The 23,536-nt window shown below is 39.6% G+C and overlaps 2 protein-coding genes across 7 annotated transcripts in view; one reads left to right on the top strand and one right to left on the bottom strand.

The window, feature by feature from the left end:
• Window positions 1-23,175, bottom strand: part of Timp (Tissue inhibitor of metalloproteases) — a 39,953-nt gene extending 16,778 nt beyond the window's left edge. The window contains exon 1 of one of the 5 annotated variants that reach the window (XM_012280716.2): window positions 23,034-23,175. In XM_012280716.2, coding sequence (XP_012136106.2) covers window positions 23,034-23,036 — 3 coding nt within the window. In that variant the 5' untranslated portion in view covers window positions 23,037-23,175. Of the gene's footprint in view, window positions 1-1,567; window positions 1,771-4,060; window positions 4,225-16,464; window positions 16,930-17,433; window positions 17,526-23,033 lie in introns of those variants that run through there. The other 4 variants (XM_076533155.1, XM_012280719.2, XM_012280720.2 and 1 more) reach the window with 4 other exon arrangements.
• Syn (synapsin) overlaps window positions 1-23,536 on the top strand; it is a 61,935-nt gene that overhangs the window by 27,545 nt on the left and 10,854 nt on the right. For both annotated transcript variants that reach the window (XM_012280724.2, XM_012280723.2), the window contains exons 7-9: window positions 21,766-21,971; window positions 22,666-22,930; window positions 23,099-23,345. In XM_012280724.2, coding sequence (XP_012136114.1) covers window positions 21,766-21,971; window positions 22,666-22,930; window positions 23,099-23,345 — 718 coding nt within the window. The remainder of the gene's footprint in view (window positions 1-21,765; window positions 21,972-22,665; window positions 22,931-23,098; window positions 23,346-23,536) is intronic.

Here is a 23,536-nt window from a genome sequence, read left to right as displayed (position 1 = left end):
GATGGTTGAGATAACCTTGAAGCAGTGTTCGGAAGAAAAACGAGTATTGGAGGAAAGTAGCGATGGCGGTAAACGTGGAAATTGAGCGCGAACGAGAAAGTTGACAGTCAACTACCTCGTGTAATCTAAAGATAAGATCAAGTTCAACTTGTTTCCATGAATTCGATTTAATTATTGTACACACTAAATAAAATTGTATTCTATTCGTTAGAAATGATGTCAGTCTATAAACTACATTACTCACATAATAAACCCTAACTTTGATAACTAAGGTATACCTAAAGTGTACCGAGTATCTGAATTGAAAATTATAAATAACTTCAGACGTCACATAAGGTATCTAGAAATCTCTCTAGATTTCTGCAGAATACTAACACTCATAAAAGATTCAAATGTATACTTGGTCAAGGTTTGATAATATTTGAACGTTTTGGCTACGATTGCCTTTGCCATAAACTGTCTCCATAAATTCGAATGAGAAATGTACCATTTCATTGTTTAAGACTGAAATCGCTATGCATCGTTGTTTTTCGTAAAATGGACTCCGTAATGTCTAACTCTGACCACGAACATAATATTTCAGTGACATAATATCAACGTGTCTTGACTTAATACTGTCTGGTTCCAATTTTACGTCTTCTCGAATGCGACTTAATGTCATAAACCTGGGCATAGTGCTATATAGCTGGTATACTTTTCGAAGATCCAAAATTATCCTAACGTTTGTGATTTAAGATCATACGTCAGTTTATATTCACAGAAGTGAATGGTAATATGTGAGACATCAACGAATTCAAAATGTTCTGCAATTTTTAATTATATTATTTTTCATACCATTGAAACTTAATGAACGATAATAATACTTCATAGGTTGTGTCTTTTGTCTCAGTAATCGTTTCCAATGAATCGAATAAGGAAGATATGACAGATGTATGTACATTGTTTTGAATTGAAACCGAGGGAATATATAACTGTTTTCGCTTTCACAATTACTCGGTGCTTCAATAATGAGTATACACACTTTCAATGTTCATAACAAGTGTTAAATATTACACTTTCGATGAAAGTGGTTGGGAAAACATCATTGACGATGGCGATCAAATATTTATTATTTCTGCGGGCAAAATTCTTTGCAGTATAATGTATGAACAAGTATGGAAAGAGCTCATCAGTCAGTAAACAAAAAAAATATGTATATGCTAATATTAATATATACGTATGATTATATTATATTTTGAACATTTGCAAGCTAAAGCCAGCCAAAATAATTTCAACCCTTGTATGTATTAAATCAATCAAGAATAATGTACACATATTTTATTCAAAACCGTAAAGTTATCTATGTATAAATAGATTTAAAAACTCCATCCAAATATTTTATCTGAGTAACTACAAGAGTCAATTTTACTCAAATACCTCACCATTTAAACCAATAACAATTGAAACCACCAATAAATCACTATTTGAGCAAATTAACTAAAACTCGTGCACGTCCCCGATACTATCCGCCAATCCGACGTCCGCAAGTTTACACAATGTCTATTAAAACCGATTAGTATGAACTCACTCTAGTTTCCAAGAAGACAGAAACGCCGGTCGTATTAGGTCCACTAAATCAATCAAGCAGAAGAAGTCACGTGCGTTCACAGAGAAGAGTTGAGTATAAAAAAAAGTACTAGAACTCGATCGGTGAATCCAGAAATAAAAATTCGCGCGCCTCGGCAATCAGGTGGAGGCTTCTAAGACGCGCGTCAAAGAAAGACTGCCCCAGTTCCATCGTATTACCGCTATTATATTCCGCGGCAGCATCCGTACGTGCGTGTACGCATGAGCTCTGAGCTTGTACGCCGCGCGTGCAAAGCTCGCGATCAGCTCCGCTTCGGTTGCGCCGAAAAAGGAACAGCGACGAGAAACCGCGCGACTATCGGACCGCGATTAATCATAAATTCGGACGTTGCGTCATGTCGCGACGGCGGCGATGTACTCGGAAGTGCAAGTAGACGGACGGATGGATGGATGGATGCGAAAGGAAGAAAAAAATAATGATGATACGGTGTTTCTCGCGTGTTATGTCGCTCGGTGAAATTGGGACTCGCGGCTCGGAACGCGGAACTGGTTATTCCCGTGTGATATCAGGATCTTTTTATGGCCAGCCACTTCGATATAAGGAACGCTTCTGCAGCTGCGACCAACATTTCGCTGGTATTTAATGATAGATTAATTTTAATTCAGATTACTCGGAATGAAGTTGATATATTTCAGAAAAACTCTGATAAGTAGACTGGGGATACTCGAGAGCGATTTACAATGTATCTACAAATGAAGTATGCTCTTCCGTTTAACTTATGAGTTGGTTCTATTATTAGACAATAATGTATTTATATAATTAATATTCAATTGGATATCCAAATTGTTTGCTCGATGGAATCATGAATTTATGTTTTGCTAGTAATGATAGATTAATTTTAACCAAGATTGCGCTCCATCTCAGGATGAAGTTGATACAGTGTAATATGAGTTAGGAAAATTTATGATAAGTAGATTGTGGATTCGAGTGTGATATGCAGAATATATCTATGCATTAGTGAAGTATTCACTTTCGTAGAAATGAGAGGATTTATGAGTTTGTTCTATTAATATAGTGTTCCATTCAAATTGAAGATCTAAATTATTTTCTCAATGGAACAAGAATTATTTGATCTAACGTTCACAGTAACTTTTAAAATGATTACCATATTAGTCGTTTAAAATCAATATTCCACCACTACCGAAGATACATTATAAAATTATATAAATTTCTGCTAGATTCTATTCTTAACAATAAAATTAATTTAGGTATTCGAGAGACACTCTGTACATTTTAATTTCACATCCAGAACGAATTAACGTGGACAGTAAACGAAAGGCGTTAAAAAAGTAATGGACGTACGCATTAAGAACTAAACACAAGATTGTATAGTGCAGAAAGGAAGACAGCAATAACCTCTAATTACTTAACGATCGAGTATCGGTATCGCTTGTCAGCCTCGTTACTCGATTAATCATTGAATTTGGGCACCGTGTCGTGCAGCTCATTACTATGCGCGTATTTTGAAACGTAACGAGTGGTATCAAGTCGATTCGCGAGACGTTGTGATGAAGGAGCAAAAAATCATGAACACTTGGCACCGTTTCAAGTTGTATGGCAATGAATCTTTCGCGATCCCGTGATTTTGCATAACTGTCTTACGCAGTCCGCTATTATTAATCTCGCCCGTAAACCTTTAAATTTCGACAAGGTGTTCCTGCAACTTTTATCGAAACACTTAACTGCTCGTGAATCAAGTCTCCGAGTCCTGGGGTTTATCTGAAACGCTGATGGGCAACTGTGATCCGCCAGGGTGCAGTGCACTGATGTGTGGATATTTGGGAGCATGTTGGGTAGTAATTTTTTTTCGGTTGAAAATTTGGAATTTTTGTGAGAAAAATTTTTGTCAAGAATTTGAAATTTCCTAATTTGTAAAATTCTTAATTCTCAAAAGCTTCTCAATTTCTAAATCTACTCTCCAACTCTAAATTACAAAATTCCCAAATTTGCAACCACATCAATTTCCAAGTTAGAACAACCTCAAACTCTTAAATTTACAGTTTAATTTCCAAATTCAGAAAATCGCAAATTGCAAAAATTGGTCTTCCAATATTCCCAAACACGGGAATCTTTCATTACACCTACATCTGCGCCCACCACACCGTTGCCCGTGAATTCATCAGCGGCACTTGATCCGGCCATCTCCGTTCCGGAAGACGATCCCAGAGGATTCCGGTGATTTATGCAAAATGCAGCATAACCGGCCGACAAACGGAATTGCACGTTGACGTTGCAACGTTCTCGATCGTTCGCGACATTAAAGCGCGAATTTTTTACGGAGCGTCAAATTGACAGGTTGAAGCGTTTTATTACTGTGATCAAGGGTGTTAAGGTAATGATCGACGCAACGGAGAAAGTCGTGGCCCGCTAAAAGGATTCGACGCGTTGCAGTTTGCTTCATGAATGCGTATCTATATTTACGGTGTGACTCACTGTAAATAACGGTGGAACTGGCACGATACTGGTGGTCGACAATTTGCTGTTCGTCAAATCGCTCGTTAATGCGGCCCGTGTCTCGCCGATAACGATCCGCCACTCTTCATTCACTGGCCGAAATAAAAGAACGTAATCGCGTGGCCGATTCACTGTCCCGGCTTTAATTCAAAGGTTCGCGCGTGCATCGGCGACAAACACGACTGACTCTTCTTTCAGGCTTGTTTCGATCGCTAATAATGACGCGTGAATCATCCTCCATTGAAGCGAATCGCGGCTGCACGCATTTTCGCGTGCGATCTCATCCATCTCGTGCCGGGCGTCAACAGTATCGGGCGTTTCCACAAAACCGAGCGTTTTCGCGTCACGAGGGGGAAGTTTTTTATACGTTTGTAAAAATAATCGATACCCGGGAAGAACCGGCCAGAGGAAGCGTCTGCGAATTGTAACGGATGTTAAAAATTCACTCCCTGGAAAGAATCCGATTCGATTCCTGGCATTAAATTGGGAACGGCAACATTTGTGGCGAAGTTTGCGGTCATCGTTCGTGTTTCTCGTATGTTAATTGCGGGTGATTAGGGAACGCGAGAAATTCTGCGGTTGCGATTTCAACGAAGTTTTTACGGGACTTCGCGTTCCAAACATGGCGTAATTTATTAGGTTGCGGATTAAACACGTGACCTTCAGGTTTCTTTTCATGTTGGGTTATTTATTAGGACGGTGAAAATGGAGCTGTGATATATGATACGCTGTAACTGTTGTGACGTAGTTAGAGTACGATCACTTCGGTTCATGACGAATCAGTAGTAGGAGTAAGATATAACGCATGGATAATACAAAAAAGTTAGATAATTTTATAATTTCTTAATATGAAATGTTATATTAAGTTTACGTGTTGTATGACTTTTAAACTTTTTGATATTTTAATTTTTTATGACTGAAGATTGATTGAATTTTTTGAAGATCTTTAAGTATTTGAACATTTTTGAACATCTGAACATTTGAACATTTCTAAACATCTGAACATTTGAACATTTTTAAACATTTAGACATTTAATAATTTAAAAGTATAAAAACATGAATATGTAAAATGTACCTCCTTGTGAACACTTGAATAATTTATAAATAAATAATAGTAGTATTACAAAAATTTACAAAATATTTAAGCAAATATCAAATTGTAAACAAGGAAATGACAGAAGATCGTTTTGTAAAAAAGAACGAGGAAGTTAACAGGTTCGAGTTAACTCGTAGCATAATACTGGATATATTTATTAGGGTGCGAGGATTTGGTAAAATAGAAGCCGAAAAATATAGGGCAGTTAGCGGTACAGGAATAAATAAGGTGGCTATTTTTACCCACATCCAAGAAATAAAAGTGTTTCAAAACAGCTCGTGGGTCACAAACCGCTGACACGGATTGTCTGTAGCTATTTATAACCAGACAAGGAAAAAATAGAGCCGTTGACTGACGAATAGCTCTATCTTTGGTGTGAATCTGCAACGAGGCATTGCAACGATGCACTTAACGTGCATGCCAAAGGAAATGGTTGAACAAGTTGTTTTCTTTGCCAAAGTACTAATACAATGATTCTTCTCTAGTATTCTTTTTACAATCGTGTTCATTTCTTTATTTAATGAAATAAACAAGCATATACCAACAGAAGATAACATTTTTCAGTGTTTCATTACAAAATTAATTTAGCAACTTTCATTAAAATAATAAAAACAGCTAAGGTTTCATAGCTCCTTTCTTTAAATAAAATCAGAAGTACATAAAACTTTGAATATGAAATAAAAAGCAATATTGCAGAGTTACGTGTTTATGTTTTTAATAAATTATTTTTAAACTGTTTTGCTACGTCAGTTTTCACCGTAGTCAACATCTGAAATAACTACACATTCATCGATTCAAATTGTCGTTAACAACGCTTCTGAAAACCATTTGTTTGAAAACCATTGAATCGGAAGTTCGTTATAATACCATTATATGATTCCGAGTACGTCGGTTCTTAAATAATCAGCGCCGATACTGTGAAAACAAGCATCGATGGTTCGTTCTAAGAACGCATATTGGCCACCTACTGACGACATTCGGTGAAAAATAACGGATGAAATCATTGCTGCCGATCATCCAGATGCGAATTCCGAATCGCTCTTCCTTCCGCGCGTGGGAGAACGTCGCGAACAAACTTTAAAACCACTTTGGTGTTCGTAAACTTTCCTGTAACTTTGGCTTTCATTGCGGAGGGTACACAGAAGTTCTTCAATTTCCAAATTTTCAAATTCCCAATTTTTTATTTCCTCTTTTGCCAATTTTTCAATTTTTCAATTCTTTAATTTCCCAATTCTTCAATTTTCCAATTCCTCAAATTCCCAATTTCCCAATTTCTCAAGCTCCCAATTTTCCAATTTCCCAAGCTCCCAATTTTCCAAGCTCCCAATTTTCCAAGCTCCCAATTTCCCAAGCACCCAATTTCTCAATTTCCCAATTTCTCAAGCTCCCAATTTCCCAAGCTCCCAATTTTCCAATTTCCCACTTTCCCAAGCTCCCAATTTCCCAAGCTCCCAATTTCACAAGCTCCCAATTTCCCAAGCTTCCAATTTCCCAAGCTCCGAATTTCCCAAGCTCCCAATTTCCCAATCTCCCAATCTCCCAATCTCCCAATCTCCCAAGCTCCCAATCTCCCAATGTCCCAGTTTCCTAATCTCCCAATCTCCCAACCTCCCAATCTCCCAATGTCCCAATTTCCCAATCTCCCAAATTCCCAAAATTCGCAAATCCCGATATTTTCAACTTCTCCACCACAGAACCTCTGTCCTCCAAGATAAATAATCTCCAGAAGAGTCCCCCATCTCTGATCAACAAAAGTCTACGTCTGAAAGTAACGTATGCCACTCGCGTGCGGTCATGTGACATCTGTCAAAACCATGTCTCGAATCGGGATCCCGTCCTTCATTCCGTGAAAGGAATTGCATTTGCAACACGCGAATCAAGTAGCGTCGTTCATTTCGCTAGAAAATATCACGGAACGTGAGCAAAGAACGTTTCCCAACGGACTTACAAGTTCCTCCACTAACGGCTAATTAATTCCCCGTGCAGAGTTACAAGCAACCAGTCGGTCGTGTGGTCGTCTAGGATTTCAGAAAACAAAATTTATCACTGAAAGTTCACGCGTGCGGTAAATCTTCCAGTGTCGTTTGAAATGTCACGAGCGAACGTGGAAGACCGTGAAGTCGTTGAAAGAACCAACGCTAATAGAAAGAGCGTGTCGGGAATGGGTTTGGATATAAATCAATTTTCCAGTTTCTATGATTTACCTAGAATTCTGTACCTTTCTTTAGAAACCAATGGAATTAGGTAATTATAGGCAGATAAAGAATGCTATAAATTTCTGGACACTTATATCTCGTAATATTTGAGTTATGCCGAAAGAATGAGGTTTTTGGACTTGTTTTATGTTATCTTTTTTTCTGAACCTTCATCTCCGTAAATCGTTAAATCTGTAAATTTATAAATCGGAACTTTCTCAACTTTTGCGTTTGAAGATACATAGACTTGAAATTACAAAAGTTTGAAAATTTGCAAAGTTGAAATTTCTGAATTTGTTTGAGAACAACTATGACGATACAATAGCAAGAGTAAGTAGAGACCTCGGCTACATAAAAGGCAGCGACATACTGATCCATATGATAATAAAATCGATCCGTTTGCTAATCATAACCCCAGCCATGATTGAAGAATAACCTTGATCAACGCTCAATGAGCAATTATTCATATTTTGCAATACACAGAAAGAGTGGGAGTGTAACGAACAACTATGATCGCTAAAACGCGGTTCCATCGTGGAAATCGTATCGTTCGGCGAAACGTCTTTGAGGAGGCGTTCATAGGCGGTTTTGACGCGGTCCGCTCGATGAATGAGATTGTTGGCCGCTGAGTCACGATCGTAGTAAAACAGTCTCGGTGCGTTAGTTGGGTCTCGAAAGAACGCGGTAGACGTCAGAAGCGACCACTCGTGTGTACGCGATCGAAATTTTAAAAAGACCGGAGGTCGTGCTCGAAGGTTTTTCTGCGTACTTGCCGAATGATAACTTACGCATACGGTCGGCAATCCGTGCCAATGCTGACTCACGGTTACGATTCGCTTCAAAGCGACTCGTTGAGGATTCATGCCATCCGCGAGCTGATTCCGTGTTCCTCGCGAACGTGAGCTGCAACGAGGCGGACAAACTGTTCATAGTTAAATCTGTGGAAATTTCTTCGTGACTAATGCCGCGATAGAATTCCTCGGAATAGCCCTTGATGAAAAGCTGTTGGCAACTTGTTATTGCAGGCTGTGACGTGCGCAGAAACAAATGGATAGACACCCATTAGTGGCCATGTCCTCTTTAGTGAATATTGTTTATCCGATTTTGTCAAAAATAACAGTTAAACAGATGTACTGGATACAACATCACGGTTGTAAGTATTTTTAATGCTTGTTTATTTGCAAGCTTCTTATCGAAATTAGTAAGTATAATTACAGATTTTTATAAAGTGGGACACTGAACATTTTTATGTTTCATTATTTTGTTGTGTCGTTGCAGTAATTACTTGGTTACGTTTGCATGGAATATTCCGTATAATCAAAGGTTACAGGATTAATACCCTCCACTGTATCCATAATAAATTAGCCACAAATCTGTGGATAAACTTTGATAAATGGTCTGATGTTATTACGAAATCGTAAATGAACGAGCGAATTAATTAAACCCAATCAATACTTGCGTTTTAATGTTTCATTCAGCACGGTGAAATCGCATTCATTACGATATACAAGAGCGCGAATAAATTAATTAGTTAAACGGGAGTACTCACGGTTTTATATTTCGTACAGAAAATTTCAAATAATTCTGTTCCAAATGAACGTACAATGTGCATTATTTGTATAATATCCAATTGAGGATAATTGAATAAAATCTCCACAAAAATCTCCAACAACCGACAAAGATCATCCACATATGGATTAAAAAAAATGCCTAAAGTCTTAACGCAACGTATCACAAAATTTGAATGAAACAGTCCAGAATGAATTAATAAAGCTTGAAACAATGACGGTGAACATTTCTCAAACCGCAGCTTTCACATTTCACCGGTTAAGGAACATTATAAAAGAGATTACCTCGGCGGCGAAACAAAACAAGAAACTCCTTAAAATTCATGCGGTCGACCGTACGAGAATCGTACACAACTGAAATATGAACGGCTCGTAATTCGCGGGTAAAAACATTCCGACTCTCGGAGTAGCAATGATCTTAATCAACAAAGTCTCCGCTCCGAGCCATGTTACAACCGAATATATCAAGCCCCTAAAATGAAGGCAACACGTGCAAGTCGCCGAACAGCCGTTCATTATCGCGGCTTAATGCATCGGTCGCGCGTAATGCAATCGGTTCTCCGAGCGAGGATCGTGCCAACGAATAATCGCGAACGTTAATTAAAGCCCGTGCTCGATTATGTTCGCCACGTAATCCCGTGGCCAGCGAACGAATCGTGGCGTGCGAGGACTAAACAAGAAGAAACGAAAATGCAGAATAGGAATGCCAACCACCCAGAAAGTGCATGACTAGACTGGACGTATATTCGTGATGATGTAACGGGAGAAACCGCAGGGACCACACCCCGACGATACCGCAGACACGCGCTGTTTCGTAAGCTGCCAACTTTTAGGCAAGGCCACTGCGAGTACGATGTGCTGCGTGTTCTCCATAAAACGTATTTCACGAGGTTTGACCTAGATGCCGTCAATTCTACGAGTCTCTCTTATTTCCTTCACGTTTTACAACTTGTGATGTCTAGCTATTATTGGGCAATTGTTTATATACTCAAAGTTCTCAAATTCTTTCATTTGTCAATTTCAAAGTCGTCAATTTGTGATGTTAAAATTTTGAGATTTTGAAACATGAGGATCTTTAAAGTTTCAAACTCCTGTTCCTAAATTAAAAAATCTCCAAATCCTAATATATTTAAAGCTGTTATTCTTGAATTCCCTAATTTGAAGGTTTATTGAATCTTCAAGAGTCAGTGAAAATGAACAAATCTGACTCCTCCTTGTTTGCCATATTTTCCCTCAGGAAGCCAGACTTGCTTTCGACTGTACACACAAGCACCTTATACACCTTCACTCTCTCTCTGTGTACCGTTTCCATCGGAGGCACACAGTACTCGGCATAGCCGGTAAAGCCGGTAGGCCGTGGCCGCCGGCAGATTAGAGACGCGAATCGAATTATTTATGACGGTCCGTTTTTCGTGATTGCAATACGTCCACCGTGCGTGTACGCGCGACAAGAACAGCCACGAGATTCGTACGCGGCGTTGTGTTTCGATAACACCGCGGGTGTTCGAGATTCATTCTTCTTCTTTACGACAACGATAGCGTAATCTGCGAAATCTCGGCGATAAATCCCCGAACTATTCCCGGATCAAACGTTCGTTACACGCGCGTCCGAGTTATTGGCAATTTTCTTGTTATTTACGAGCCTCGTCCTCCTGTGATCGTGATTACAACGTACGGAGATACTCGTTCTTTATCGGTGAATCGTTACCGCGCATTCGCTAATATTTATACCTGGCGTCCGTTCGTTATTTTCGGTGCTGGTATTAATTCAGGAACTCCATTCTGACCGTTCCGTGCATTTTCGTCAACGCGAATAGGTACGCACGCCGTGCCGGTGATTAATGACGTTCCCGCACCGTTGGCCATTTTCCAAACGGGAGACCCTGGCGCCAGTCGTGAATTGATTGTTTCCGCGGAATTCGCGGAACCACCTTTTCCCGACCGATTTTCCACGCTAACCCAGCGAAATGTCGGATTCAAGCGGACGGAATGCAGCGAACCTACTTTTACGTCACGGTTAATTCGAATGTATACTTCGCGAGACGAGCCATAGTAGTTCGTTGTTTGCGCTAACGAGCAACGCTACGAGGACTTTTAAAGCGGGCTTCGAACCGCGAACTGGGTAGTAGGTACTCTTTCTACCCGGAAACACTGCACGGCTCTTCTCGCTCAATAATTACCGTATGTACGGGTCAACAACCTTGGATACTCGAAATGAACCGGTAACGATCCTGCCGAGCTACTAGAATTTATCCGCTAAGCACAGATTTCTTGCAAATCTCTTCGATCGGTGACACACAGGTTAGGTTGCGTCTACCAAGTTTACCCCTTAGTCATTTCTGTGCTTCACCACGATGCTCAAAATTAACCGAAGCAACGATACTGGAATTTGACAATTTGCCAATGGCCACCATAAAGGTGTAGCGAGGAAATAGAACTCGTGAAAGGTCAATCTGATAATTGAGAAAATCTAAAATTTAAGAATTTCAGAATTTTTTAATTCGATAATTGAAAAAATTAAATTTACTAAACGTTCGCATACATTTTCAAATGTACACGTTTCAGAATTTCTAAATTAGGATATTAGAAGATTTAGAAGCTTTTATTTAGAACATTTAAAAATTTGAAAAATTATTTAACTACCGAATCTCACTGCATTTTTTTCACTTAGACATTTGTTCTCATTTTTGCATTACCGTCAATTTTCTTATTGCAAAAGAAAAAAGAATGTACCCGATAATTTAAGACATCAAAGGCAATTAAATTAAACGACGATATTTCAAAGGAACCATTTGCCAATACGACAGGGGATCTTCGAGGTGGTTCGTTAGCGCCACAGGATTTCCTCGAAGTTCAAAGAGGAACAGATAGCCCGGAACGCGATATAAATCCTCGATGGCCTCCCAAGTCGCAGCGTCGTATTGTTATAACGTCGATTAACTAACCGAGGAAGATATAATCCGTTGGGTTAGGTTAACGTAACACACGAGCAGTATCGGCTTGTACGATATTACGTTTATTACGCGTAGCTCAGATACACGGAGGACCGAGTGGCGCCAACGAGCCGGCCCCCGCCTGTCTCCGCACAAAGCGTACTCGCTTGCTCCTTACAATACCTTTACTCTCTTTCTACGTGCCGATTTATAACTATTCCAAGGATACCAACGAGACCGTCATACATTTTACAGATTTCATTTTTACAATTTTTGTTTCATTTTTAAAACATGTGATAACCACTGTTAAATGTCTCTTATTTAAATTAACCCACTCAAAGATCTCTGAAAATATAGATCATACAAAATATTTTTGACAAAGGTTTTAGAAATACGCTTATGTATTGGTTGATACATCGTTTGATGCAATTCGTTGTTCGCTACATAAAAGTATTAGGTCAAGTATACCGAAAAATGATTGATTTAGAAGATATTTCAGTGTCAAAAAATGGTGGCTAATTTAAGTAGCTAACAAAGATACATCTCACATCCTATGTTTGTGATATTTGTATACAAACGTTCAACAAAATGGAGGAATCTTGCAGGTCGATCTATAGATCCTCATGTTTCAATTTATTGAACATATTCCTCATATGTATTCCTTCAACATATTCCTCAAATGTAAGAATTACATTTAAAAACACTTTTCGCAAATATTGTTACCAATCTACATTTACGAGATGAACCTCGTCGTTGCACATTTATGAGTCTCCTGTCATATTCTGCACGATGGCAGCTATTTTCAATAATCTTGAAATTTGTTATTCGATAATACTACTCACTGCCGCTTAATGTTTTAACATGAAAGTACGAAACAAGTAACACGTTATCAATATCTTGGTGCAGTGATATTTCAGAACCGGTGTCCTTATATTCTCAGCCGTGTCGTTGATCGAAATCGATTCTCCGAAAGCGTATCAAATTCGATTACACGGACGTCGATTTCGCCGATCGAACTCCAAGCTCTCGTTTCCTTGAACTTTATGACGGTTCTTTAAACTTTGATTGCTCTTGATCGAACATGATGTATGTCTTAATATAGATGCTCGATGTAACACCGTGATAAACGAGTTTATTTTAATACGATAAAACGTTACGTTCGGGTGTTTATTTGATAAGATGTAAGCTTGGAAACGATAATTAAATCCGTTGGACTTTCGTGTCGATCGATCATGATGATAAAAATCAGGTACTTTCGTAATTTGTTCAGATTTAGTAATTACTCGATTCCTTCTTCTTGTTTGGTCATCTTTTAACTTCTCGATAACGGGTTTGTTTCACAAGGTTTAGTCTTTCTTTTTAAATATTTTGAAATTTTTGAAAGGCATTGGGTTATATGTGATATGAAATGTTAAGGATGTAGGGAGATGTTTATATGTATTATATATCTGGAGCTCTATAAACCGAGATTTCTATATCCTTAAATTTTTATAATTCTAGATCTCTTGCTTGTTTGAATCTCTACGTGACTACATTTTTGGTTTACTTCGATTCCTATGTCCCAAGATTGTTACATCCTCGGATGCCTATGAACCTATATCCTTATATTCCGAGTTTGCTACATTCCCAGATTTCTATAACGCCAAATCCCTTTCTTCCTACATCTTCAGATCTTTGGTCCTCCCCTATTTTTCTAGTATCCGTACATTTCTACAACCTCACATATTCACATGTCCTGAAATTTCTACACACCTAGATCTCTACAACCTGATATCCTTAGATCAGCTCCCTCTAACCCTAGTTCCCTAGCTGTAATTTTACTATACACGGATAATTTACTTGCTATCCATTAAAAAAACGAAAAGAACATTTTGATATCCTAATAGAATGTTATTCTCACCTACGTAAAACGATAGTAAGATTTAATGAATTGAAATGTATGCATCCAATTTTCCAAATCGATTCTATCACCTTGTCGACAGCAATTGGTAATGGAGGTTTAATATCATTAGCATTCATTAGCATATTTTGAGACTTCATTCTATTTTCTCTTACAACATTTCACGTTTCGAAGCGTTCAACAGGGATTTATAGACTTCCCTTATCGAAGGTATTCGGATTAGAATATTTTGTCGTACAATCAGCGAACGACTTCCGCTGACAATTTTCAGCTGTCGCTAGTAAATGATCGGACTAATTAATTCTCGTTCGATCGGTAAACAACTTGGTCGATTTCTTTCGTAACAGATCTATCTTCGTTATCGGAACCGGCGGACTAACTGGCAAAGGGAACGGTGATCATCAGCCATGGGCACGATAGATCCAAAGACTAATTAGTACTATGAATTATTCATATCTGAAGCTGTCGCTTAGAGAATATTACGATGATAAAATGTAACGAGGTGGGAGTTTTATTTATGTGTTACACGCGAATACTGGCTGTCCATTTTGCTTTTATGTCCGGACACGATATTTACACGAAGAATAGGACATAATGGGCTGTTCCGTGATTGAAATTAGCATAATGAGACGATTCGCGTCTTCGTACGTGTTTTTGTTTGTTACTCGTTCGCGTTTCACCGTTTGTTTCCGAGTAAATTTTATCTGGCACTGTTCGAAGCTGAATGTGCACAAATCTCCGCAGTTTCTCGCGCTCGTTTCCGTTTATCGCGTTATTTACTACCGGGACCAGCGATATTTACTAATAATCTGGCAGAACGACTCGTTCCAGTCGCATTGTTTCTAGAATTTCACGCAGACATTGCTAAATCGTTATTTGGAATGTAATCGAATTGTGCGGGCATCGATTGATTTACTGACGGTGCACTAAAGCCTGGTGACGCTGAAATTGATTGTGGATAGCTTGAGTGTCGGTAAATCGTCGATATAGTATTGATACGTAACGTTGTATTACTCATTGTTAAAGCTAATAAGAATGATTGTGATAGAACGCGTTTTATCAATCCAGTCTGTTGATTCCTGTCATTCATAATTCCAGTCTGTTTAAATTTCCTAACCTAACTCAACATAATTTGATCCGTCATTTTATCATTGAGATATCCTTGCTCGAATTTCAAATCTAATCTCACAGCTCGATTACCAGAGTATAATAAGTTTTTACTAAGTTACGTGTGAAAGCGATATTATTTGTAACGTGATAACATTGTTCGTGTTATAATATCGAGTAACAAAATGGATCAATAGGTAGCACTTAGTTGGAAGTGTACATTTGCGTTTCTTTGTAGCACGATTAGCAGAGTTTATTTTCGCCTATAACCAACGGTGATATCATGGTTTTGATTGCGAGCTCAATAAAGCGTCAAATCTAATCTAAAGCCAAACGGAATCGAAGTTTAGCACTTCAACTCGAAAGTACAATGCGTATGTGCTAAATTCTCGATCATGTACGCCACTGGACTGAATAATATTCTGACATACTTAACCCTTTCAAATGTCTTCAACTCGACGATAATAAATATTTCATTCTTTGCAAATCGATTTTTCTTTAAACTTTTCTGAAAAATAGATTATTGCTCATTGTTAAAGTTTAATCAAAATTTTCTAAAATCTGATCATTCATCAGAAATCAAGTTTTATTTATGAACCTTATTCACGATCAATGAATTAATTGATTTAAAATAATTCTGAGTATTTTTTACAAAATAATTAACAAGTTCAGAACATTATGCAAAAATAAATAATTTCTACATGTTGCAAACATTGCTATAAAAATAAATAAATAAAATGTAATTTATGATTGAGGAAGAGACAAAAGGAAATTAATGTTACATAGTAAAAAGTTGAGGCTGTTCTGAATTTTTCAATAGCAAGTTATCTCAAAGTCACTCGAGTGAACAATGGTTAAATAAAGTGTCACCTTCATAAGCATTAGAATCAACAATTGCAAACGATGAACGAGTCGGAAGAGTGTCGTTAACGCGTTGACTGCCCTAGTGGTCACGAATGACCATGCCATCAATTTAATTAAATTCATACAAAGCGAAAAAAGGATTGCAAATACTACTTTTACTAATTTTTGAATTAGATAGCCAGGTCAGTAACAACAAATAAATACATCAAGAATGAAATATTTTCTACTCAACATTCCAAGAAGATATCTTAATGGATGCAATAATTTATTGATTCTTTCAAAAGTCTTCGCATATTTCTTAAGAGCTTTTTTAGATGTCCTCCGAGAATTTATTTCGATTTATGTCCTTCGATATACTGTCACGTATCAAAATGTAATACCCATTTTCTGGATTTCACAGAAAATTTAAAGCAAATTGTATGTTGGCAAACACTCCGTCTCCTATTTCAAAAGGGATGTCTTGAAGCTCAGTCGAAGAGTCAGTGAAATTCCAAGAGTAAATACAATTGTTTATTCGCGAAAGAGTTGAATGGAAAGTAAAGACTCTTCGATTCGGTAAACTGAAATAATTTCCGATCCAACAATTCCAGTAGTAGAAGAAAGATCCGAAAGGTCAAGAAGTTGAAGTAGCAAGACATTTGCGGCGAGGGTTCAGAGACAAGCGGGTACAAACGCGGAAACGGCACAATGGGAAAATCGCGCACGCGATGTGCAAGATACCTTTCTCCGTGACCCCGTGTGCAGATCCTTCCGCTTCGGCTTTCCTCGTGCGCTCAGAGTTTACTCGCACTCAACCTTCCTCACCGTTATCCAGCCCGACCTCAAAGCCTCGCGATCATTCTCTTCGAAACCGCGAACCAACGAATCGACGAGTCAAGAGTTCGATCTCGATCACGAGCTACGCTCGAGCCGGCGTTCCGCGTGATACGAGCACGCGTGCACCTCTCGCGTTCCCTTCGGAGCGTGTACGAGCGTTCGAATTGGCAAAGAGCGGCGAGTCTCGCGAGCTTCCGCGCGCGCGTACCAATCTCGACTTGGCGAACAGTCTCGCGCGATATAGCATCGGGCGTGAAAGAGGACCGACTGGATTTTCACGTGTGTTTATCGATCGACCCACACGCACTCGCGCACTCTCTCTCGAGAAAGAGAAGTCGACCGTTCGCGCGCGAGCTTCGAAAAGCAATGCAAGCGCGAACGACACGGGAGCCTCTCGTTCCTTCCTACGTTCTTACGTCGATCTCGCCGTTGAATTCTCTCTCTCTTTCCGCCTCTTTCCCTCCTGCATTCCCTGTCTCGCTCGTTCGCGCTCAATCATACCTGTCCTCCGTCTTCGTCCTCGTTTCTGACTTTTACCCACCTCTCCGTCTCTCTCCGTCTGTCGCGTTACCCTGTTTTTCTCTCTTTTCGACTCGATGATCTTTTACCACTTGCCCCTCTACCCGTCCTTATTTCCATCGTTTAAATATATTTCGTTCTTCCTCGCGCTTCGCTATTTTCTCGTCGCTTCCTCGTCTACTTTCCTCGCGGCCTTGCTCGCTCTCTCTCCGCTTTCTTCGTCTACCGTTCGTGAATCTTTGCCCCGTCTCCTTCGCGCATTTTCATTATCGTTAGTACCGTCTCTCTTACTCTACCTCTGTGATCTTCTGCATCCCCTCCATCAAACTTCGCCTCCCTCCACTTCAAACTCACCTTCTCATCCCCCACTTTGACGGTGTATACCTTGGCTCGCTTTGCGTCTCTCGCCGGCCACCCACAGTCCTCCTTCTCTCTCGAATCGAGCCTCCCTGCTCCGTTTCACAGCCACGCCGCTTCTTCTTCTTCCTCTTTCGTTTCGAACTTCGTCGATCTACATTTTTCTCCGGTCGTCTGTCCTCCTTTTACCTATTCGCGATCCGGGGCCTCTCGTTCGCCGAAACCATGCTCGCGGGGGTTCCACTCGTCACCGTTTGATCCACGATTACTATCATTTAACGTGTCCGTCGGACCTTTTTTATCGTTCCGTTCGGCAAACTCCGTGGTAGGGAAGGCCGATAGGGTACTTTGTCTCTTGGACAGTTGGCATTGTGCTGCTATCGATTATTACCGAGAGGTTATCGATTTTTTATTGATAGTTAATAATTTCGAGGCAATCGTTTCAAACTGATAATTGAACCTAATCTGAAATGTATATAATTTTGTTGTTACTGTCGATTTATTTTTGACTCAACTTCTAACCTAGCCAAAATTGATCTAATCCGATGCCTGACTGTATCATTCGAATGTGTTTCTTTGAATCTCACTTTTAAACCTTCTTAATCATGAATTTATTATTCAGATCCATAAATTCGTACTTCAATTCTAATCTAACCTAATCATTTAACATAACTACATCCATTGAATTTACTTTTATTTAATCTCTGCACTAAATCTAACTTCAGACAAGGATAATTAAGTTGTAATGGTACATTTATGTATCGGATTAGATTCAGCTACACGAGATCATTTATTTTAATTTAAAGTTCTGACCTCACTGAGTCTAATCCGATACATAAATGTACTATTATCAAATCTATTTATTTTACCTTAAACGATAAAAGTGTGCATTACATTCCATTTCCGCAATTCTCATTAGCCTTAACGATATCTCAGTATTACCGACACAGTGAATCATCTGGATATTATCAGTACCCGTCGATAATGTAATCGGTATCGGTAACAACTTGGAACGGGGTGAATTAGCATTTCATGAATCTCTCTTTCAATAAACGAAAATCGATAAACAATCGTGTTAACATTCTATACACGTTACCGATTCGTGTAAATCCGTTGAATTACGCATTGGCGTTGTGGACTGTTTTACATTTAAACTTATATCGGAAGAACTTAAGCGGATCATGAAACTGAAAGAACGCGAGGAATTCGTATCTACAAACAGTTAACGATGGGTGTTCCTCTATTAGCCATTACCCGTCCGTTTTTTTTTTACCGTCGAGCATCGTTTCACCACGGATTTAAACGTTAGCTCGCACGAGGTGAAACGAGCATTATTTTTAGTGCGTTCAAGTACGACGAACAAAATCGAAAGCGACACCCCTCAGTTCGCCGTCGAAGTCCTCGAGGGGTCCACGATAAATGATTTATCTCCGTGTCCCTCGCCGTTGATCCCGTCGTTGGTGTTCGTGCCACGGGGGGAACGGACACGCGTCCAGCGGTGCTCAGGAAGGCACTTTTGCGACACCCACGTGTCGGCACAAACACGTGGGTACGATACGTTTCGAGCATTATTCTGTCGGTGTGTCAGCGTCGACGGTCTATCGTGACCGGACGCCAGCCTATCAAAACCAATTCATTGATCAATCGCTTCCTCCTCCTGCGTGAATACGCTTTTGTAAACAACCGTCAACGAGCCTATCAGACGATACGAAAACGGATTGTTCGGAAAAATTGTGCACGGTACAATAGGATAGTTCCGTTAACCGGGTGGTTCCGCTAATAGAAGATCACTAGCTCTCTCTTCTACGGTCAGCGCTGTCCAAGAGTTTGCCCTCGTGGCACTGATCTTATCGCTCGTGGTCATGTTGAACACGAGAATGTCGGAAAAAAGAGAAAGATAATACGAAGTGAATAGATTAAGCTTCTTCCCTTATTTATGTTACCATTCGTGCCTCTAGGGGCAAGCTGGCGCCCTGAACTACCATTTCGTCGATCTGGAGTATGGCTAGGAACGTTTAATGGATGTTGATTTAAACTGATGCAACGTGATTTTCTTTGACCACAAAGCACTTGTGTATATTCATTGAGAGGAAATTACAAAAATCATATATAATGGTGGTCAGATAAAACAAAATTAGACATGTACATCTCTTTTATTGATTTTAAACCCAATAAAATTTGTGTATACATTCTGTATACAAATTTGTTATGCATTTTCACATACTTGAGTAGTCTAAATGTTCCCATGGCCATAGTAACACCCAATCAAGGGGTACTTAGCATTAGCTAGTTGGAACAAATGGAGTGAAGATAAGCGTTCTACCGTATTGGAAAACGAGAGAGATCGAAGAATCCCCGGGCTAAAATCGAAAATCCATCAAGCTTTAATGCTCGTTGGGTTGTATCGACGAGGAATTCCACGGCTATCTGCGCTAACGGGATAGACTAGCGAGCGTTCACATTTTACGTCGTCTTTACCCTCTTTTTCCTAACTCGATTACCGTGCAATCAACCGAGAAAGAATCGTGGTTGCCAGGGATCCTGTGCCGCGACTGATTCACGATTAAAAACCACGGGAACCGGTACGATTGGATACAGAGTACGCTTTTCGAACGCGTGGCCTCGGGCGTCGTCGTATTCTATCAAAATGGCCAAGCGTGTCCATTACGAAGCGAAACACTTCTGTGTTCTCGAGCGGAGAGAAATAGATATCCCGAGGGATATCTGTTTTCGTTTGGTGAACTCGTTTCGCAAGTTGCGGCATTAACATCGCGCGTAATAATCTTCTGTTGCCCACGCGACCGTACGTGCTGTTTAATCAACCGCCCGCGTATCGGCTGACTTTGATCTTCATCCATAGATGTCGGTTAATGTATTCGATTATCGAAGACAAGAGGCCGAGATTGCGGTAGGCGTCCCATCCGACTGGTTTTCCGCTGATGCTTAAAGAGGAATGTTGAATACCGCGTGCATTGTTAATCGATTCTCCATCGGTCGATGCAGAAACGTGACAAACGCATTGCGAGCTGACACGCGTTCGTTATGTAACGGCCTGCAATTGTCGTTATCGACGTGTAACAAGAGCATTACTAAATTTAAGTAGCTATTGGGAGGCTGAAGTACGTTTGAAAATAAATTAGGAGCCATTCAGATTGACAGTGATTACATTTGTCTCCTTAGGAATACTTCAGAATGATGTTAATGGAGATTTGCGATATTATTCTTTGTGAAACTTTGTCGTTGGTGTAATCGGTTAAATTCATAAATGATTTTGATAATTTTTATAACATTTCGAAGTTACAACAACGGTCTTTCAATAAATAGAAATTAATAACTAAAGCAGCAGGTTGAAGATATAGAAAAGATCGTCTGATTATAAATATTTTATTCTACTTATTGCTAGATTCACTAATGTGTATGTCTTTATGTACATCTTGTATTTTGGCAACTGGTTATTCTAACTCCCTTCAGCAGACTTATTCTGATTTTCAATTTGAATCTCTATTATTACCATAACATTACTGTCGTTGAAAATTATTCTTTCCGTTCGGTGTTGGTCACAGAAGACCCTTATGGTAGTCAATATGTTAAACAGCGAGCTTGCTCAGCGCTCCAATTTCTAACTCGCCAGCGTGCTATAATTTATAGCCATTTGTATCGCATATTTACAAACTGATTTTGCAACACCCAGATCAAGCTTCCTTGTTTTTTTGAATTTCATTAATTCAAGGAAACGCCAACTCGATTTCTCCGTCTATTGATGCAACAACGAAGTTTTCTTCTGATAGCTAGGCGACAAGGATGTACACCGCCGCTCAAAAGTGTTTCATTCGACGTTTAGTGACACATTGCTACTTATAGAAATTATAGATTTAAGATCTACATACTATTATTTTTAAATGTTTTCTTAAAAACAAACGCAGAAAAGGTTGCAACCGAAAGGGGAAGCACAAGAGGTATGAGTTATCCACAAACACAAATATATGGTGAACATTTACGTATGTGGAGTATCAAATAAATATTAACAACCTAAACATTATTCACACACGACAAATGTCTATGGTAATTTACTGAAAAATCAATAATGCAAAATTCTGCAGAATTCATTTACAATTCTCACAAATTGCATACATTATACGAAAAAGGTCACGAAAATTCGATTAAATGTGCCTCCCTTTACTCTTTCATCGAGTGAAAAACTTTTGAACAATGGTGTACATTGTGTCGCTCCCTCGAAAGTCGCAGAATAATTTTCTCATCTACGAAACACATTTTTCACTTATTTCACCGTACGATTGTTAATTTTTTTAAACGAACCGATATTTGCAGGTAAGCGCATCTCGTTATCCGGTCGTGGTGAAACTTGGACACGCCCACGGTGGAGTGGGAAAAGCTCGTGCCGAGACGAATCAAGAGTTTCTAGATCTCGCCTCGTTGGCTGCTTTGGCGAACGTTTACTGCACGTCGGAACCGTACATCGACACCAAGTACGACGTGCACGTGCAGAAAATAGGCAATAACTACAAGGCGTTCATGTGAGTGTCACGAAACGTCTGTCACGAGTGTCACGGTATAGCTTGTCCGCGGTGGCAGAAATTTCAGAGAAAAACGCCCAACCCCCGGACGGCAAGGTGGATACAGTCCTTACGTAATTGATATCGTGGGGACACTTTTAAATCAGCCACTATTTTGCATTCTGTCTGACCTAATATGTAACGATACTTATGTCTGCGTTGGTCTCAGAACAATACCAGTTTCGTGTATTTTTAAACGACCTACGCTGAAATAAAGCTGTTCCGCGGAAGAATTAACCTTTCGCAATTCAATCAAATTTATATTTCGATCTGATACATTTCGTGATGTAACACTCGTTAAATTATCCAGATCTTGTAGAGATATTGTCGATTATAGATTATTCTAATAGTATCTTAATTTATCCAAGTACTAAGGATCATTTAGAATGTGGATCATATTTAATTCAATTGCATCGAATCGAGTCAAATTATATCAAACGCATATGCTAGAATTCAGTCAAGACATATTCTAAACGCAGCATACGGATTTGCGTGAAATGTGTAGAAGTCAGACGTGGGTCGAATCGGTTCAAATTGCAATGCTCTGACGAAAGTTCGACTTCAATTAAATCCCACCTCACCGCCCAAGGGTTAATTAATCAAACAATCGCGATCAAATGATCGAACCCATTGTCACGGTACTCGTTTCACCCAGGCGGAAGAGCATAAGTGGAAACTGGAAATCGAACACCGGTTCAGCGATGTTGGAGCAATTAGCCGTGAGCGAGAGACACCGAACTTGGGTCGATCACGTAGCCCAATTGTTTGGTGGATTGGATATATGCGCGATCGAGCTGCTGGTCGGGAAAGACGGTCGAGAATACATAATCGAGGTGAACGACAGCGCGTTGTCGTTAATGGGCGATTCGCAAGAAGAGGATCGTCGTCACATCGCGGATCTTGTTACAGCGAAGATGCAGGTAAAAGGAACATTATTTTTAAGGACGTTATTTTCAGCAACTCTCGAGGTGAAAATTAATTGGTCAAACAGAAGTTCCAGTTTTTTCTTTGTGCATACTTTACCATTAAGTCGGACGCTGTAGGCTTCTGGTTTCTTCGATTGTCACACTAGTCGTTTTTGTACTCAGGCATGCTGCCGACCACCGAGCATGCTGACGAAAACAACGTCCAGAGGGTCAATGTCTGGATCCAGTCAAGCAACGAGCCCTGTTGAAGATCGCACTGCACCACCAACTGCACCACTCGGATCTCACGGAAGTATGGGCTCCATGGCGAGCATAGGGAGCTTAGGCTCTGTGGGGTCCACCACTGCGTTGGCTGGCGACACGACCACTTCCGATAGTCATCATCAATTGCAGCGTCGTGATTCGCAAGGTTCGTAAATCGAAAGGAACATATTTTTACGACAGAAGCACAAAGTTTTTTACAAACGGGTATTTTTTTACATAGTAACGAGTGCCATATGAAAAGAGTTAAAAATATTCCATCATTTTTCTATAAATAATTCTATGTTTATTTTGATTTCTTCAGCACTTGAATTTATTTCTGATATTATTTTAATGTAT

The sequence above is a fragment of the Megachile rotundata genome, chromosome 1 (genome assembly GCF_050947335.1).
Source record: "Megachile rotundata isolate GNS110a chromosome 1, iyMegRotu1, whole genome shotgun sequence".
Lineage (NCBI taxonomy): Eukaryota > Metazoa > Arthropoda > Insecta > Hymenoptera > Megachilidae > Megachile > Megachile rotundata.
The sequence above is the reverse complement of the archived record's forward strand: the minus strand, read 5'-3'. Positions and strand labels throughout refer to the sequence as shown.